At 46.5% G+C, this 19,796-nt stretch overlaps 1 protein-coding gene across 1 annotated transcript in view; it reads left to right on the forward strand.

Moving 5' to 3' along the window:
* DOK5 (docking protein 5) overlaps window positions 1-19,796 on the forward strand; it is a 110,060-nt gene that overhangs the window by 60,316 nt on the left and 29,948 nt on the right. Inside the window, exon 2 of the mRNA XM_015428230.1 lies at window positions 9,961-10,068. Within this exon, the coding sequence (XP_015283716.1) occupies window positions 9,961-10,068 (108 nt within the window). The remainder of the gene's footprint in view (window positions 1-9,960; window positions 10,069-19,796) is intronic.

A 19,796-nucleotide genomic window follows, 5' to 3' on the forward strand; every position in this document is an offset into this window, starting at 1 on the left:
GCCGATGCCTCCGTCGCCTGGCTGGAGTGGCCGCGGGGGAGTCTGGAGTCGGGCGGCCGCTGGTGGGAGCCGCGGGTGCCCGGGCCGAGATTGGGGGGGCAAGGCGGGCGACAGAAGGCCGATGCCTCCGTCGCCCGGCCCTCTACAGAATCCACCCCCCAAACCTCCAGGTATTTCCCTCCTTAGAGCTGGCAACCCTACATTCCCCTCAGTGCCTGTTGGTAGGCAACTAAGCTTGGTCCTGTCACCTACTTTGGCCTTTGGGAGAAAACACATTGGGGCCAGTCCTGATAGGGTTGCCAACTCCAGATGGGAAATTCCTGGAGACTTGAGGGATGGAGCCTGAAGAGGGTGAGGTTTGAGGAGGGGTGGGACCTCAGACAGGTACACTGCCATAGACTCCACCCTCCAAACCAGTCAGTCCCACATAGGGAACCATTGTTGCCAATCTCCAGGTGAGGGCTGGAGAGCACTCAGTATTACAACTGCTCTGCAGAAGGGAGGGCAGAAGTCAGCTGAAGTCAAAGGGGCAGATAATGGTAGGTTGGTGGCTAGCTGGGAAGGAGATGGGGTTGCCAACTACATGCTGACAAATTCCTGGGGATTTGAGGGGTGGAGCCTGGAGAGGGTGGGGTTTGCAGAGGGGTGGGACCTCAGACAGGTAGAATGCCATAGACTCCACCCTCCAAACCAGCCATTTTGTCCTGGGTAACAATTGTTGCCAATCTCCAGGTGAGGGCTACAGATTACTCACAATTACAACTGCTCTTCAGGTAGCAGAGATCAGTTCCTCTGGAGAAAACAGTGGACTCTGTCATTATACCCTGCTGAGGTCACCACAGCAAATTGACACTGTTTGCCCAAAGCCAGAGCACTGCCCCAGAGCCTCTTTCTCGATCCCGTTGTATTGCTTTCACAACGGGCTTTACTGCTAGTAATAATATGAAAAGCAAGTAAACATCTTCTTGTACAGCGGTATCTAAGCCTTGCTGTATAATTACCCGAGGTCACGTGATTTTAGGGCAAATCCACAGATTACCAATTTCTTACCACTGTTAAAAATAAGGGTGTGTGTTTAAATTGAAATTTCTGTTACTGCAATATATGCTGCCTCAAGTTTCAAAGGGTGGGATAAAAATAATACACAAAAAGTGTACAAGAATGTCTTAATCTGTAAGATCCTGGAAAGTATGCACCCATTCATCAACACAAAGCCTGCAGTATAATTTGCAATCTCACTTTATCTTGGGAAATCAATATTTCATTGTATTTTTATCCCAGCCTTTCTCCAAGGAACTTAGGGGAGATTTATATGGTTCTCCCCACTTCCATTTTGCCTTCACAATAACCCTGCACAGTAGGCTTACCTAATAAAGACTGATAGTTATTAGAAATATTTTTTTTTACAGTAAGAGTAGTTCAGCAGTGGAATTGGCTGCCTAAGGAGGTGGAAGCTAATTCTACCATAAAGGTTTGTCCAAAAACCAGAGTGCCTCCCCCCCCCTCGACATCCCCAACATGCCTACGTCCCTTCCGGGTCAAGTAGGCATGTCGTGTTTATTTTCAGCATTCCTCCCTGTTCCCGGTAAGTTCACCTCCCATCCCTTGGACCTGCCAATCCTAGACTGGTGTCACTTCTCCCCCAACCCCTCGGAAGGGACATTGTGCTGTTGATGATGACTGCCCCCTCCGTCTCCCCTTTTTGGCCAGGAAAAGCCTGACAATCCTATGGGGGCCTGAAGACCTCCCTGAATTACAACTGATCTCTCGACTATACAGGTCAGTTCCCCTGGACAAAATGGCTTCTTCAGAACATGAACTCTATAGCATCATATCCCCGCAGAGCTCCGTCCCTTCCATAAACTCTGCACTCCCCAGGCCCCACCTCCAAATCTACTGGAACTTTTCAACCTGGACGTGGAAACCCTAGAATGGGAGAGAGGAGGAGGAGATTGGATTTATAATCCCCCCTTCACTTGGAGTCTCAGAGCAGCTTACAAACTCCTTTCCCTTCCCCTCCCCACAACAGACACCCTGTGAGGTAGGTGGGGCTGAGAGAGCTCTGACAGAAACTGCTCTTTCAAGGACAGCTCTTCTCAGAACTATGGCTTGCCCAAGGTCATCCAGCAGCTGCAAGTGGAGGAGTCAAACCCGGTTCTCACAGATTCATCCACTATACCAAACTGGCTCTTTGGTTGTAGTGCCTCTCACCTAATCCAGGAAGGCATGCAGGCAGGCAGGATATAATTTTTTTTATATACTGTTGAGGACCTGAGTTGGTGTTTAGTCATGCCAGCCACATGACCACGGAAACGTCTTTGGACAGCGCTGGCTCTTCAGCTTTGAAACGGAGATGAGTACCGCAACCCTAGAGTTGGATTTGACTGGCTTTCAAGCAAGGGAACCTTTACCTTTACCTAACCACTAACTGGCTCTTTGGTTGTACTGCCTCTCACCTAATCCAGGCAGGCAGGCAGGCAGGCAGGCTATATTTTTTTTATATACTGTTGAGGACCTGAGACCCTTGTTCAGCTCCTCATTTTCTCAAACATTGGTTAAGGCCTGGTTCAGGGCGCAAACTGTGTAGAAATGTTTAATTGGGAAAGAACTGTGTTGCTGGGAAGATTCGGCAAAGCTGACTCCATGACTAGACCCAGGTGCCGGGAGGAAAGCCTCCATCTCTAAATCCCTTCCAAGGAGGAAACCATGACACCATGGTGACCAATTAGCCACATTCCATTCAATTAGACATCATGATTTGCACCTGTGGGAAATGGTAGGACTGGACTGCAGCTAGCCCCCCCCCCCATTTCATCCTCAGGTCATACTTAGCAACAGTACATACCATCACTGACATCATGAACCAAGGTTCTGATTGTTTTATGGGCTCAAAACCATGTTGGATCCTTTGGTCTTAAGTATTAGCCTTTTCAGGTAGCAACTGACAAGGCATGAGCAGCCTCCTGCTTACGGTTCCCAGCCCCCAAGTGGAAGTGGGGAATCCTCCAATTTTGAGGACTCCAGCTTGCCACTGGCCAGTTGGCTGGCAGGGGGAAGCCCCCGCCCCAACACCCACCATCACCATGCAATGTCCCCGGTGTAATGACATCACACGAAAGTGATGTAATCATGCCGGAGACATCATGCATGGCAACAGTGCCTTGCTCCCCCACTCCTGGAGAGCTCCCTCCCACCCCCTGCTGTCAAGACAAAAGGACGTGGCGACTCAACTCTCTCTGTCTTTGACTTTGGATGCATTCTTTAAAACCTGCTTGACATGGGTTAGACACTTGCCCATGCTGACTCTTTCCAGACTTTGCTTGCTGAACAATTTTTGAATGGTAACATCTTGCAGTTTGCATCCTTGTTTTGAACCAATGTCTTAGAATTAGCTTTATTGTTTTGATTCTTCCCTGCTTATTCTTTTGAAATATTCTTGCACACTTTTAATACATTTATTTTAAATTATATTTGTGGACTTTTGTGTTCAAGTGGCTCCAATCCAAATTCCAGTTCCTAGGCCAAGTGCTCGCCTATCAGGTTAACTGTTTTGTGGAAACTCATTTCTGCAAGCATCCAACCTTGCAGGGCGGACTTTCTTGTTTAGTTCCCAGAAGGTTGGAAGCTTGCCTCTTGGCTTCTGACTATTGGGGTAGAAAAGGGGCTGGTGTGTGAAGGTTGAGATTGTCAGGGTTTTGCGATTTTGTGTTCTGCAGCCCCATAATGCAAATACCCTTGGACTAGGGGTTTGTGACATGTACCAAATATTTATCACCTATACTATCTCCATAATCTATTTATGCACATGTGGGGATGATGCTGAGAGAGTAATGTCTTGCTTGAGAGTTAGGTCATCAAATGGCTTCATGAGTGAGATATGAACCAGACCGTGCAGCAGATACAGGCATTATCACAAAATTGTACTCTATGTTAACTGAAACCATTAGTAAGTATAGGGTAACAGTTACAAATATATGGGAAAGAGACCTTAGAATCATAGAATCACAGATTCATAGAGTTGGAAGGGACCTCCAGGGTCATCTAGTCTAACCCCCTGCACAATGCAGGAAATTCACAACTACCTCCCCCCAACATCCCCAGTGACCCCTGTTCCATGCCCAGATGACAAAAACCTCCAGGATCCTTGGCCAAACTGGCCTGGAAAAAAATTGCTTCTTGACCGCAAAGTGGCAATCAGCATTTCCCTGGGCGTGTAAGAAAGGGCCACGAGAACTAAGCACTGATGCAGCCCTTCCTGCCCTCCCTCTCATGATCTGCCTAAGTTCACAGAATCAATACACGGATACTGGCTCAGGGGTTGCAGTACATAAGAACGCAAGTGAACAAAAATACTGCAAAGTATATATATATCTAATACTTTGCAGTATTTTTTGTCACTTAAGTTCACAGAATCAGCATTGCTGTCAGATGGCCATCTAGCCTCTGTTTGAAAACCTCCAAAGAAGGAGACCTTGGAGTCCTTAACTGAGAATGACTGGCATGAGGTCTGGGCTGTCAGGTTCCACAGCCAACAACTGAGTACACGCTTGTCAGAAAGGTTATACTTTATATAAGAGCCAGTTCGGTGTAGCACGTATACTGGCTCAGGGGTTGCAGTACAGAAGAACGCAAGTGAACAAAAATACTGCAAAGTGTATTTTTGTTCACTTAAGTTCACAGAATCAGCATTGCTGTCAGATGGCCATCTAGCCTCTGTTTGAAAACCTCCAAAGAAGGAGACCTTGGAGTCTTTAACTGAGAATGACTGGCATGAGGTCTGGGCTGTCAGGTTCCACAGCCAACAACTGAGTACACGCTTGTCAGAAAGGTTATACTTTATATAAGAGCCAGTTTGGTGTAGCGGTTAAGTGCACGGACTCTGATCTGGGAGAACCGGGTTTGATTCCCCACTCCTCCACTTGCACCTGGCTGGATGACCTTGGGCAAGCCATAGTTCTGATAAGAGCTGTCGTTGAAAAAGAGCAGTTTCTGTCAAGAGCTCTCTCAGCCCCACCTACCTCACAGGGTGTCTGTTGTGGGGAGGGGAAGGGAAAGGAGTTTGTAAGCCGCACCGGCAATCTCCAAGGTCATTGATAATCAAGCACCTCAGAAGCAAAGAAGGAATGCAGCAACAACTGGTACACAGGTCAAGCAACTGAACACTATAGATGCATTAACATGGTCACTGTTAGGAATGTCGACATTTCTACAAGCACAATGGGATATAGGGTATTCGTATGCACCCCCTATCCATAGGCCAGTTGGCCTGACTCCCGCATGTGGGAGAAGGGCCCCAGACCATTAGAGCCGAAGCTGGGAATTGAAAGTGATCCCACGACTACATGATGTCCAGACACCGCACCAGCAAACTCCAAGGTCATTGATAATAAAGCACTACAGAAGCAAAGAAGGAATGCAGCAGCAACTGGTACACAGGTCAAGCAACTGAACTCAAGTCTATAAACATTATGGCAGCATAGCTAACATTGGCCTCCTATGCATTCATCTCAGAGACATTAAATATTCAAACTGTCTTTCAAAATTTGGTCAAGATGGTATCTTACCCCACAAAAGTTGCATCATTTCTGTAGAAAGATTCCAGATGTCTGTCTGAAAATATGTAAACAGGTGGGATCTCTCTATCATTGTTGGTGGCAATGCCCAACCATTCAAGGGTTTTGGAGCAAAGTATTTACAGTGATTCATAAGATCTGTAATGTAAAGTTAGAGCTAGATACCAAATAGTTATAATTGGATTTACCGTCACGGAAAAAGAAGAAGAGATTGGATTTATACCCCACCCTTCACTTGGAGTCTCAGAACAGCTTACAAATACCTTTCCCTTCCCCTCTCCACAACAGGCACCCTGTGAGGTAGGTGGGGTTGAGTGAGCTCTTTCAAGAACTGCCCTTTCAAGGACAGTTCTGACAGAACTATGGCTTGCCCAAGGTCATCCAGCAGCTGCAAGTGGAGGAGTGGGGAATCAAACCTGGTTCTCCCTGATTAGAGTCTGTGCTTCTAACCACTACACCAAACTGGCTCTAAGGATATTGATACACCAAAGCTTAAGCTCATTTCAGCTTTATTGGCGATTGCACAATTATGTATTGCAGCAAACTGGAAGCAGGATAAACCTCCATCTTTAACCTTGGGGAGGTTAAAACTTGGGACCTTATGGTTATGGAGAAGATCTCAGTAATAGTTAACACTACTGTACAGGATTAACCCACCCAACCCAATCCAGGAGTGAGAGGGAATCCAGTATTTCAGCACATTAAACAACAATCCACGAGACAGTCTATACCATCTCTGGTCTTCACAACAATTTGCCACCAGAATCTCTTCACAAGAGTCCCCGCCTCCTAAGGGCAGAGATTCAATCCCTTAGTTGGCATCTGGGACTTAACACATTAGTAACTCTAACCATAGGTGCACACTATGTACTCTCACAAAGGTAGTTCTGTGTGGTCAGCGGTAGACACGAGATTTAGCCTTGGAGCTCAGTTACACCATCAGACACAATTAGAAATAAGAATGATCTTTATTTAGTACAAAGCATAGCAAGAAGACTACTAAAGGGTACAAAATAACAAAGCCTATGGCTATTTGCCCTTACTACACATTTAAGCAGATTCATAGTTACCAAATTCAGGAACATCCAACAGTCCAAGATAGTCCAAGGTATGTAGTACAGTTAGACACCAAGGGATTTTGAAGAGAAATCCCATCTTGCACAGATATGTAGTCTCAGTCTGTTTAGAGATACAGATCCACAGTAACAAAAAGGTTGCTCTTTGTTCCAAGAGTCAGCATTCCAGGTGCAATAAAGCAAGCAATGGTAGAAGGAGAGAAGAGAGCGAAGAGAGCTCTCTCCCATAGAGACCAACGGAATTATAGTCCCTTGCCCAGTCATAATTAGCTGTGGCCATCAGCCAATCATGAGCGGACAGGGTGTGTGCCCAATTTCTGGTTGCCATAGCTGTGTGTGTCATAGCTGCTAGGAGTTTGGGGCCCGCCTGCAGTCAGGTGACCCAGCTTCCAGCTTCTCCATTGTGTACGTGACATGGGCCATGTGCCCTAGTGTGGAGCCTTAAAGTCTAGCTTTTAGCATAAAGGTATGAAGGAATGTGGGTATATGGCATGGCTATTAAGTTGCTCAGGCCATCTGGCCTCACCATTTGTCCTGCAACAGGAAATAAAGACACAACATGTCATCAGAATGTCATCACAGGAGAAGGCCTGTGAATTTTTAAAGCAATATTTCTATACACCTACAGATTCAGATTTTAAGTAATCTCACTTTTTGGACAATGCCTCTTATTTGGAGGGAATGAAATGACATACAGGTGGGGAGATCCCCTCCAAATATAGGTTCCTTTTCACATGATTGTTAAATCTATGTCTCCTTTAATAGTATATTGCATTGTATTTGTTTGTTTCATAATTAAATTGAATTAAAAGCAAACAAACACAAAGCCAGACCTTGCATTCATGGTCCACAAGCTTTTAAAGGTTTAAATGTAGCTTTTAAAATTCCTTTTAAAAGCCATTTGGATATAAGAGTGTCTTGCATTAATGTATCACAATTGCTCTGAAAGTGGACATGCAGATATTTATCCTAAAGCAAATTTGGGTTGTCCTTCTGTTTCTCACCTAAGAATGTAAAGCATGAACATCAGCTGAAGAATAACAGAATGAACTATAGCTAACCATATTTTCCTGAGTGCTCACAGAGTGCAAATGAGTGTTGTTCAGGGCACTAACAACATGCAAAACAGATGCTCTACCAGTGAGTTAGCGCCAACTCCAAACCGCACCATACAGATATTCTAGATGACACAAGGGATATTAAGGAATTGTGTACGTTGAAAAGTGTCTGAAAAATTATCTCTGTGCTATTACCGATTCCTCCTTCCTAACGAGTGTTTTAATAGCTGTGTTTACATTTCATATGTATTTTAGCTCTGTTTTTAATTGCTTTAATAATGTAAGTGTGCACGCGAGGGTTGATTTTGATAATTTTAAAATGTGGTTTTATCATGCTTGTTTTCAGTTCTTTGCCCCCTTGGTGGTCCTTGTAAGGGCAGAAAGGCAGGATATAAATTTTGTCAACAAATAAGTGATAATTAAGCATACCAAGCAAGGAAACAAAGATGGAGTTCCAAGAAAATCAGGCACAGGGCTGTCTACTTTTGAAACAAAGAAGTCAGTGAAATCAAAAGCAACTGCAAGAAGAGTCTGATAGATCAGGGATGGATTAGAGTTGCCAACTGCAGCTAGCAAACTTCCTGGAGATTTGGGTGTGGAGTCTGGGGAGAGGGGACAATGGGGAGGGGAGGGAGCTCAGCAGAGATGAGATGCCATAGTCCACCCTCCAAAGCAGCCATTTACTCCAGGGGAACTGATCTCTGTAGTCTGGAGATCAGTTTTATTCTAGGGAATCTCCAGGCCCCATCTGGAGGTTGGCAAACGTAGCCCACAGGTGGACCCTATATAATATCAGGAGGAGGTCGAGACCAATGGTATTTTGTAGGACTGCAGACAAAGCCCAGTGCACGAACTGTCTGTTAACTAAGGATTCAAACGTGATGATGAAGATTATGGTAGAGTTGCCAGCTCCAGATTGGGAAATATCTGGAGATTTTTGGGGTGTGTGGAGCCTGAGGAGGGTGGGGTTTGCAGAGGGAGGGACTTCAATGCCATAGAATCCACTTGTGGCCATTTTCTGCTGGTGAACTGATTTCTGTTGCCTGGAGATCAGTCATAATAGCTGGAGATCTCCAGCCACTGCCTGGAGGCTGGCTACCTTAGATTACGGGTCTTCATCGGAAGGTCTGCAAAACAGAAGAGTAGCCAGTTCTCTGTGCCTGCAGCTACAATTTAAATGGGGGGAAGGCAATGGGAGAAGAGAAGAAGGGATTTTTAACCCTTCAGGCCTGTTCAATATTACTATGCAAAATCAGGGGAAAATGCAGCCTTTAAAAAGATATGCCCCCTCCCCAATAGCACAGGGAGAAAAGCCAAGCAGGGCTTCAAAGGATAAATCTCCTTGTCCCTTCCTTCATGGCCCTAATCTAAATTGCAACTGTTTGCATGCACAATTTCCCCCCTACAGATTGATGGAGACCTGTGAGCTTAAAAAAAAAAAAAAAAGCAGGAGTGAGAAGGAACTTGTCTTGAGCCTAGATTTTCTGGTAACTGACCCAAAAGCTTTGGTTGTATGAGAAAACTGGCAACTCGACACATGTGTCTTCCTGGGCAAAGCTCAGCTAGCACCATTCTGTAATTTTTTAAAAACTCTAAATTATGGTTGCCAACCTGCATGTGGGGCCCCAGAGTCCTCCTGGAATTATAAATTTGGTGTAGTGGTTAAGTGCGCGGACTCTAATCTGGGAGAACCGGGTTTGATTCCCCACTCCTCCACTTGCACCTGGCTGGATGGCCTTGGGCAAGCCATAGCTCTGGCACAGCTGTTCTTGAAAAAGAGCAGTTTCTGTCAACAGCTCTCTCAGCCCCACCCACCTCACAGGGTGTCTGTTGTAGGGAGGGGAAGGGAAAGGAGTTTGTAAGCCGCTCTGAGACTCCTTTGGGTAGTGAAGGGCGGGGTATAAATCCAATCTCTTCTTCTTCTTCTAAGTGACCTCCAGACTACAGAGATCAGTTCTTCTTGGAGGAAATGATAGCTTAAGTTTAAGAAGGCCAATTATATGGCATCCCATCTCCAGTGACCTTTCTCTCTCTGCATTCTGTCCTTTTTAAGCATGGCCCCCAAAACTCCAGGAATTGCCCAAACCAGACTTGTCAAACCTACTCTAAATAATCAGAAAACCAGGAAATTGATGGCCTTTGGCCTGTAAATCACTGTATGTATAAAATGTAGAAAGGAACATATTTTAAAATTATTGTTGACAGTAGTCAAGTCAGGGAGAGAATCTAAAATGATATGTGTTGTGTTTCCAGATTTATCAGCGATGTTGGCTGGTTTTCAAGAAAGCATCAAGCAAAGGGCCAAAAAGGATAGAGAAATTTTCAGATGAGCGTGCTGCTTACTTCCGATGTTATCACAAGGTAAGGAGAGTTTTGGTACATTCAGGATTGCAACCTCAGTTTGATTGAAAGAAGGATGAAACACTTGCTTGGATTTGGTGTGATTTAGGTAGTTAGATTTTGGCATGCATGTTTTATGATTGGCAATCCTGCCAGGTAAATGGGAGGAAATGAACTCTGTTTCAAAAAAATTTATCCAGAGTGTTTTGATATTTCAGATGTTGATGCTTAAAAAAAGTTTGAGGATTGTTTTCAGAACTGTTTCTAATGGCAAAATGGTACAACTCATCTGTCTACCTTTGATTTCATGTGAGCTTCAGAGTGATAAGTGGTCCTGGAGCAATTAGTAAGCTGGAATTTACATCAGTCATCAATAATTTTCAGAATTTGTGGAAACGATTTCTAAACAAATTATGGATTCTGACTGGGGGGCAGGGCCTGGATGTGAACAGCATTGTAGCATTGTGTCCCAGTTAGGGTTGCCAATCTCCAGATGGTAGCTGGAGATCTCTTGGGATTACGGCTGATCTCCAAGTGACAAAGTTAAGTTCACCTGGAGAAAATGGCTGCTTTGGAAGGTGGACTGTGTAGCACTTATACCCTTCTGAAGTAACTCTCCTCCCTAAACCTTGCCCTCCACAGGCTCCACCAGGCCCATAGCCAGGATTTTTGGGGGGCACTGGCTAATCAAATTAAAGGAATACCCGGCTCCTTCCCTGCACCTGCTGCCGCTCGGGGGCCCTGGGCTGGATGGGAAGTCAGGGGGCCTAGACCCGAGATGTCCCACTGTAGCTACAGGCCTGGGCTCCACCCCCGAAATCTTCAGGAATTTCCCAACCTGGAGCTGGCAACCCTAGTCCCAATCCAGAGATATTTACTGGCAACAGGGCTATTTTTGGGCAGGAACGCACAGGAATGGAGTTCCGGCAGGCTCCCAAGTTGGCCACGCCCAGCAGGAACTCATTAGCATAATAGGCCACACCCAACAGCAGAAACTCATTAGGATTGGCTACATTAGGGGTGTGTGGCCTAACATGCAAAGGAGTTCCTGCTACAAAAAAGCCCTGGGTTTTGACAACAAACAAGGTAAATAGAATAACAAGCAAAAGGTGGGTGTGGCTGGATAACCACACTTCTGGTAACATGGGGGTGTGGCCCAATGTGCTAATGAGCTGTGCTGTCAGGGGTGTGGCCTAATATGCTAATGGGTTCCTGCTATTGGGTGTGGCCTATTATGCTAATGAGTTCCTGCTGGGCTTTTTCTACAAAAAGAGCCCTGACAGGCAATAAAGTACTGCATACATTTGGCAAGACAATGGTGATATCAGTACCTGGGGGTTCCCCATGGGAGATAAAGCTTATTATTCCAACTTTAATCACGAAATCTAATAATGAATATTCCCAAATGGTCTAAGAAATGCTAACGGGAATCACATAGGTCAGATGTTGAACCACACCTAAATTGTGCTCACCCATTTTAGTGCAGTGTCAGGAACTGCATTTGTAACCTAGAATGTATCATGGGACACAAACCTATACAAGAGGTACATTTTGTAGCATATGTAGATCCCAAATTTCTTGAGTCCAAAAGCAGAACCTGCTCCCATACAGGTATCTAAAACAAAGTGAAATTTTTACCCATCATGGAAGAAAATTTCATGTGTGTTGTGTTTCATGCTCAGTTATCAATATTAATTAGGAGATATCACCTTATTTATAGTAGAAGCCATAAAATTTCAAAGAGATGAAAGCACAGTACATCCTGGGGAAATGCATAATGGTAAACAGATGATAATTTTCATTTTTTTCTTATCAATGTTCTTGCAGCTGACTTTGATGTGTCAGGAAGAAGCTTAGCCATTAACATTTCCCTCAGTTCATCACACTTTTTTTTGAAAATATCTCTCCCAGGCGTCTAAGCTTTCTGATTGGTCGCCTAAGGCAGTACTCCATAAGGGGTAACATTTTCAATATAGTTGTCAAAAGGAGGAACTTTATTCAGTGCTCCCCCATCCATGGTCCTTGGGCTTCTGCTAGTGGAAGGAGGGACCAAGGAACACACAAGAGAAGCATGGGCAGTAGGGTTCCCATTCCCCAAGATGGGGTGGGGGATCCCCCACTTTTTGGGGTTTCTGTCCACTGCCGGCCAGTTTGCCTAGGGTTGCCAGGTCTGGGTTGGAAAATACCTGGAGACTTTGTGGGTGGATCCAGGAGAAGGTGGGCTTTGGGGAAGGGAGGGGCCTCAACATGATCCAATACCACAGAGTCCACCCTTCAAAGCAGCCATTTTCTCCAGGGGAGCTGATCTCTGTCAGCTGGAGATCAGTTGTAAAAGCAGGAGATCTCCAGGCCCCACCTGGAGGCTGGTAACTCTACGTTAGCTGGTGGAGAAAACCCCACCCCCAAACAGCGATGTCACTTGGCAACACTCTGCTTTTTGGGCAAAACTCTATGGTTTGAGGGCAATTTTATCATAGAGTTTTGCCCCAAAAGTAGAGTGTCGCTGTGCTATGTCCCTGACGTGATGACATCACTTCCGTGTGATGTCATCACACTGGGTAAGTTCTGCAACATCTCTGCTCCCTCCAGGAATGACCCCCAAATCCCCCTGCCAACATGAAAGTAGGACCTGGCAACCCTAATGGGCAGGTAGACGAAAAGTTCAAACATCTTAGGACGAGGGAGTGATGAACATGGATGAACAGCAACAGTTCCTCAAGTTTCTGAGGAACGAGCTTACTGAGCGTTGTAGAGAGAAGAGACCAGAACCCCAGGAGGGATGGATTATACTGGCAAAAGCCAGTGTGGTGTAGTGGTTAGTGTTGGACTAGGATCTGGGAGACCCAGGTTCAAATCCCCACTCTCCCATGGAAGCTTGCTGGGTGATCTTGGGCCAACCAACACATTCTCAGCATAACCTACCTCAGATGGTCATTGTGAGGATAAAATGGAGGACCAGTGAAGGACGTGAGTTGCTTTGTGTCCCCACTGGGTATATACATGAAGTAAATAAATTAAGGTGCATCATAGCTGTGGGACTTGGGAAAATGAAGTATATAATGAGGGCCAAATAGGGTGAGGAGTGTTTAGTAGGCCAGAGATCCACAAAGTTCTAAGATATTAGCCTCCTACACATGACCCCTCTACACATGGCTCAGCTCTGAGTACATATTCCTTCTTGTGTATACAGCTGCATATGTGGAGACAGGATGGATCATGTCCAGAACTATATATCATCTTTGTAAACCACCTCAGATTTTAAAGAGGGTCCCAATATTTGTGCTGTCATCCAATTAAAGACAGACCATAAATCATATGAATTTTCATCTCTAAACTGATGCATTAAGTAATATTTCCATATAAGTCTTTTAAAGATTCTGGGGGGAAAGAGGATACTTTCATTTTTAGAAGGGACATGTCTATGTCATAGCAGGCTATAAGAACATAAGAGATGCCAATGTTGGATCCGGCCAAAGGCCCATCCAGTCCAACACTCTATCACACAGTGGCCAAAAATACCAGGTGCCATCAGGAGGTCCACCAGTGGGGCCAGGACACTAGAAACCTTCCCACCATTGCCCCCCCCAAGCACCAAGAATACAATGCATCACTTGCCCCAGAGTCCCTATCCATACCTTGTGGCTAATAGCCACCGACGGACCTCTGCTCCATATGCTTATCTAATTCCCTTTTGAAGCCGTCCATGCTTGTAGCGGCCACCACTTCCTGTGGCAGTGAATTCCATGTGTTAATCACTCTTTGGGTGAAGAAGTACTTCCTTTTATCCGTTCTAACCCAACCGCTCGGCAATTTCATTGCATGCCCACGAGTTCTTGTATTGTGAGAAAGGGAGAAAAGTACCTCTTTCTCGACCTGCTCTATCCCATGCATAATCTTATAAACCTCAATCATGTCACCCCTCAGTCGTTGTTTCTCCAAGCTAAAGAGCCCCAAGCCATTAATAAGCATTCCCTCTTGTGCACTAGAGAAGGGACACTAGAGAAGGGAGGAGTGCCACTTGTGAGCAAGGATTTATCATCTACCGTTTCTGTAGGTACTTGTATCAAAAAATAATGGGTTGGATCCATCAGCTCCCTTCTGCTAAGGAGGCCTTTTGTCATGTCAGAGGACAGGTCAGACCATTGGGGGAACTCCTCGCTCGAGGGGATCACTGGATTTGGACTGTAGATTTACTTTAGTTTCAGGTAGGGGAAACCATATGTTGGTCTGCAGTCGCAGAGCAAGGTTCGAGTCCCGTAGACCTGATAAAGTGAGTATTGAATCTTGAAAGCTTATATCTCGGAAGTGTTGGACTTAAGGTGCTACTGGACTAGATTTTTAAAAAAAAATCTATTTCCCAGTTATTTAGGACCTTATTAGTTGATCAAGAAGTACGGAACTTATGAAATGTTGCACGCCCAATCACTAACTCTCCCAAATGCATCACTAAATGGAAAGAACAGTTATGTCGTGGTTTGAGAACCCCTGACCTGACAAAATCGTTTCTTTAACATCCTTGGCAAAGCAGCCATGAAACCTTCCGAACATTTCTTAGCACCAATGCTCCCTCTAAGTTGCGGAGTCTTGTGAGCAAAAATTCTACTTTGTGGGCTACTGGCATTAAAGTTGGAAGTGAGCGATTTGGCTACTGCATAAATTAGTTCGCTCTGGAGCCCTCCTTCCTGGGCTGAGATAAAAATGTGTGAGCCAGAGGCTAAAAAACTGTGAGCTACCTCACACTAACTCAGCTTAGAGGGAACGCTGCTTAGCACTCGAGGATCACGTTCTGATTTCACTATGCCTGAGAAGGTACATGTGTAATTCCCTCTGGCAGGGTGATACCCAATAATAGATCCTTTGCGTTTTTAATCCTTGCTGGTAATAGCTGAATATATTTGAAAAGTAGGATTTAAGCATGCAAACAGCCTCCAAGCACAAAGCTGTGCCTTCGGCAGCGGATCCGTTCTTGTGTGGCTTTGAGAGGCGTTTAAGGAATGAACCTCCAGGGAATAGCGACTTTGAGCCTCCTTAATCTATGTGCTCCAAGCTGTATCTCTCTGATGCATAATTTATACAGGTCTGGTCATAGAACCCTGGGGGCTATTTGCCACCCACATCATTTCTAGAAATAGAAATTTGTGGGAAATGATAGGAGCTTTTTTTCTTCTTCCAAAAGTCATGAAATGAGACTAAAAAAAACCCCACCCCAAACCCAAACCCTTCCTCTCCCCCCTTTTGATCTCCTACAGGGATTGTGTAGGCTATATATTTAGAGCAGTTTAATTTCAGCTCCGTGCAGAAGGTGTGTCATCTGTAATGATACTGAGCTGACAAATTATTGATGCAAATCTTAGGCCTCTTTTTCTTTTCTCCTGCATGGAGTAATGCAAAAAGTATAAGTAGTACATCCGGTATAAGCAGTACATCTCTGACAGATGGGGGAATTAGGACCCAAATAGAAGATCAGAGTTTTAAAAATATTCTGTTCCTCTCACATAGCTCTCTCGCATGCAGCTGCCTTCTCCTGAATCGGACCATCAGTCCATCAAGGCTCGTATTGTCCACTCAGACTGGAAGCAGCTCTCCAGGGTTTTCATGGAGGGTCTTTCACCTCACCTACAACATGATCCCTTTGACTGGAGAAGGCAGGGATTGAACCTTGAACTTTCGGCATGACAAGCAGATGCCGTACCACTGACCCACAGCCCCTCCCTATTGTGTCTGCGGACTGCCACTGGGCGCCCGCGATACAACGGAGCTTGAGTCTGGAGAACAATGGGGACCAGGCTCCTGCACCCTGCCTCTAGGGGAACCAATGGGACATTGGCGGGAGGTTTGAATGGGCCAATGGGAGGTTCCCCAGACTGTATATAAGCGGCCAGTCGGCCGTTGGTGGGTGTGCATGTTGTGTACTAGTAAAGTGTGCAGTGTATCATGCGTGACTCAGCAATTCTTCCACGCGGCTAACTCACTACACAACACTCCCTCTCTCTTAAAAGGGCCTCATCTTTTTCCATACACGTGTACGCTTGAAACAAGCCAGGCCTCTGCAACTGCAGCTCTGAAACTACCCATTAAACCCCAGTGACGGGGCATCCATTCTGCAGGCATTTTGGGTGGAAGTTCTGTTAGGGTTATGTCAAAATGCTGCAAGGGCCAGTTTTCTGGCAGGAACCACTGGCTCTGGAGCTGCTGCTGTTGGGCAGTTCGGAGGGGGGAGGCAGAAAAAAAATTCACCCTGATGTGAAATTGTAATTTTAGGGTTGCCAACCTCTGGGTGGCACCTGGAGATCTCCCACTATTACAATTGATCTCCAGATGACTAGTATCAGTTGCCCTGGAGGAAATGCCTGCTTTGGAAGGAGGAGTCTATGGCATTACAACCTCCTGAGGTCCCTCCCCTCCCCAAACCCCACCCTCCCCAGGCTCCCCCCCCAATTTTTCAGGTATTTCCCATCCCAAATCTGGCAGCTTTCTCCCGAGCCTCCCCCCCCAATTTTTCAGGTATTTCCCATCCCAAATCTGGCAGCTTTAAATCCTATAAATGTGATTGGCGAGCCTTTCAAGAGATTAAGTGGGAGTCTCAGAATGGGGTTTTGTACCAGGTACAGCTTCCCTTTGCCTGACTCTTCCACTCTAAGTAACAAAGGGTATAGGATTCGCCTCATCAGGGGCCTGCTCTACATGCCTTCCCCTTGGATCGAGATAGGGTTGCCAACCCCCCCCCCCGGTTTGCCAGGGGTCCCCCATTTTGGGGGGGTTCTACCCGCTTCCGGCCAGATGGCTGGTGGGGGAAGCCCCACCCCCAACACCCACAGCCACACATCTCTCTCCCTTTAAGTGTGTGGAACCCGTGTTTCCTCCCAAGCCCGTTCGCCGCAAGCTTGCAGGGAAATGCCGGCTCCTGCATTTAAAAGGGAAACACCGGCTCCTTTAAGTGCAGGGAACTGCCTTTTCTGGAGATCCGGCGCACGGGCAGGTGGGGGGGGGGCGGCCCCTCCAGGAACGCCCCCAAAGTCCCTCGCTGGGGGTGGAAGATGGACTTGGCAACCCTAGATCGAGAAGACTTTAGCAAAGAGTTTGCCTCACTATCCTGAGTACAACCAGGAACTTCCCAGTCACCCCACAGGCCGACCCTTCCTCTTCTGGCCTTGTATAGGCCTCTGGGTGATGCTGGCTGAGTCCTGCCCTGTCAACGGTGGTATTGCATCACTTCTCCTTTCAACGCAGCCACTTCTGGCTTTGCTGTTGGAGCTGCCATGGCTCCATCAGGACTTCTGTAGGCCTGGAAGGATGAATCCTGCAATTTTAGCATGCTGCCTCAAAACTTGCACAGGCTATGGATTTCCAGCATGGTGCCACACACAGTGGCAATTTAAATGAGATGCGGGTTAGAGTTGCTGACTTCCAGATGGGGACTGCCTGGAGTTCTCCTGGGAATTGCAACTGATCTCCAGAATGTAGAGACCAGCTTTTTAAATGTATTTATTTATTTATACTTTCGATTTATTGATCGCTCTTTTCTACACACCTGCGGGCTCAGAGCGATTTACAGTTACTCTTTGACAATTGGACTAACAATATTCGTGGGGGATAGGGAAGACAAACATACAGCATTTTTAATTACACACACATTGCAGCTAGCCGGGGCTTCATCTGCGGGCTGGATCAGTCATGTTCCGTGTATTCTTGTCGGCTGGCTGATGACGTCAGGGCTTCTTGATGTCGTGCTGCCACACTGCCACCGCCTGGCCGACTCACTCCACTGCAGGGAAGCCGAAACAGCTCTTTCATCTTTCAATCTCTCCGCACCTTCAGAAGTCACACTTGGCAGCTAACACCTTCCCAGAGGGAGTGGTGTGCCCACCCCCTTATGAGTGGTCCCCAATTTATCTACTTGCCAAAGCTTTCGAATCGCTGGGTAGACGATGAGCTAGGACAAGGCTTGGTTGCTCACACCAGCACGGGGCTAGAACTGCCATAGCTTGGCAGTTCAGATGTTATAGTTAAGCAGGTTGTATGGTTGCCAGCTCTAGGTTGGGAAATTCCTGGCTATTTGGAGGGAGAGTCAGGGGAGGGTGAAGTTTGGGAAGGGAGAGACAGACTTTAGTGGGATATAATGCCATACAGCTCACCTTCCAAAGTGGCCATTTTCTCCAGGGGACTCACCTCTGTCATCTGGAGATCAGTTGCAATCCCAGAGATCTCCAGCCACCACCTGGAGGCTGGCAACCCTAAGAAGGGCCACAAGGTCTCCCGCTATAGAGGAAAATCTTAAACTCCTATCTTGTACTGCAGCCCTGAGTGGAATCATGCTCCTGTATGGCTGAAAACTGAATTAAGCAACAACTGGGAACTCCCAGCATCTCATCTGGATTGGTCTCATTCTTCAGCCACAGAGATGAAAGAGCAGCGGACTGAAAAAAAAAATGCACAGGAGGCTGCTAGCACCTCAAAGACTCACGCAATTTATTTCGGCATGAGCTTTCATAAGTCAGAGCTCACTTTTTCAGGAGTCTGAAAAACAGTGGCTTGCTGAATTATAGTGTTACAAAATTGCTTTGAAGCTGCCATTAAAAACAAAAAACAAAACCACTGCTAGAAGTCTCCGAGAGACAGTAGTACACCATGTCTGTGCTGGGGTTCTTAACTGGTGAACAAGCATGAACTTGCACAGTGCTCCCTGGGGCCCCAACTAGATGTTAGGGCATCCACGGCTCTGCCCCACGCCACCCCATCCCCTGCCAGGGGCCAGAGGGGACCTGGTGACCCTATTTATTGCTGTGATGCCATTTTAGAGAACAATCCAGCCATTAAAAATGGTACAAGGACCCACAACATAGCAGGACAAGGGAATCCTTTTGAGTGCTCAAACAGTAGGGTTGCCAGATCTGGGATGGAAAATTCCTGGAGATTTGGGGGTGAAGCCTTGGGGGAGTGGGAGGACCCCAGCAGGGTCTAATGCCATACAGTCCACCCTTCAAAGGTGCCATTTTCTCCAGGGGAACTGGTCTCTGTCAGCTAGAGATCAGTCACAATTCTGGGAAATCTCCAGGCTTCACCCGGAGGTGGACAATCCTATGAAATAGCTATGGGGGGCCGTTTTGGCATTCGAAAAGGTATGTGGGAGGGAAACAAGATTGCCTGGTTCTGCTGCACTGTGGGAACTCACTTCATTTTTTAATGGCTGAATTGTTTTCTGAAATGAGATCATGTCCAAGGGGCAGAGCCATTGAGACCATAACACATACTTATGTTCCCCAACGAGCACTACGGTCCGGGACTAAACATCTCCTGGTGGTTCCAGGTCCCAAAGAGGCCAGACTAGTGGCGACTAGGGCTAGGGCTTTTTCTGTGGCGGCTCCTACCTGGTGGAATGAGCTCTCAGAGGAGATCCACTGACCACATGACCCAGAACTGTTGTCATCACATCCAGAATACTGAGATGATGCTCTGGTATTCGGGCTTCTACCATTTGGCTTCTACCATAGAGTTATTGCCCGAATACCAGAGTGTTCCCCTGACATCCCGGATGTGATGATGATACTTCTGGGTCACGTGGGCAGTTTTGTAGACACACTGCTACACGTCAGCTGGATCCCCCTCTTTTTTGGGATGTTCCCTCCCCCGCCAGACTGCCAATTGGTGGCAGGGAAGTGGGTCTTATTAGTGGTGGCCCCAACCTCCACTGGGGGGGGGTCTGGCAACCCTACTCCTACTTTCCCTCCATAGTTTGATCACTGGCTAGG

The sequence above is a fragment of the Gekko japonicus genome, unplaced genomic scaffold (genome assembly GCF_001447785.1).
Source record: "Gekko japonicus isolate JY-2015 unplaced genomic scaffold, Gekko_japonicus_V1.1 scaffold1965, whole genome shotgun sequence".
Lineage (NCBI taxonomy): Eukaryota > Metazoa > Chordata > Lepidosauria > Squamata > Gekkonidae > Gekko > Gekko japonicus.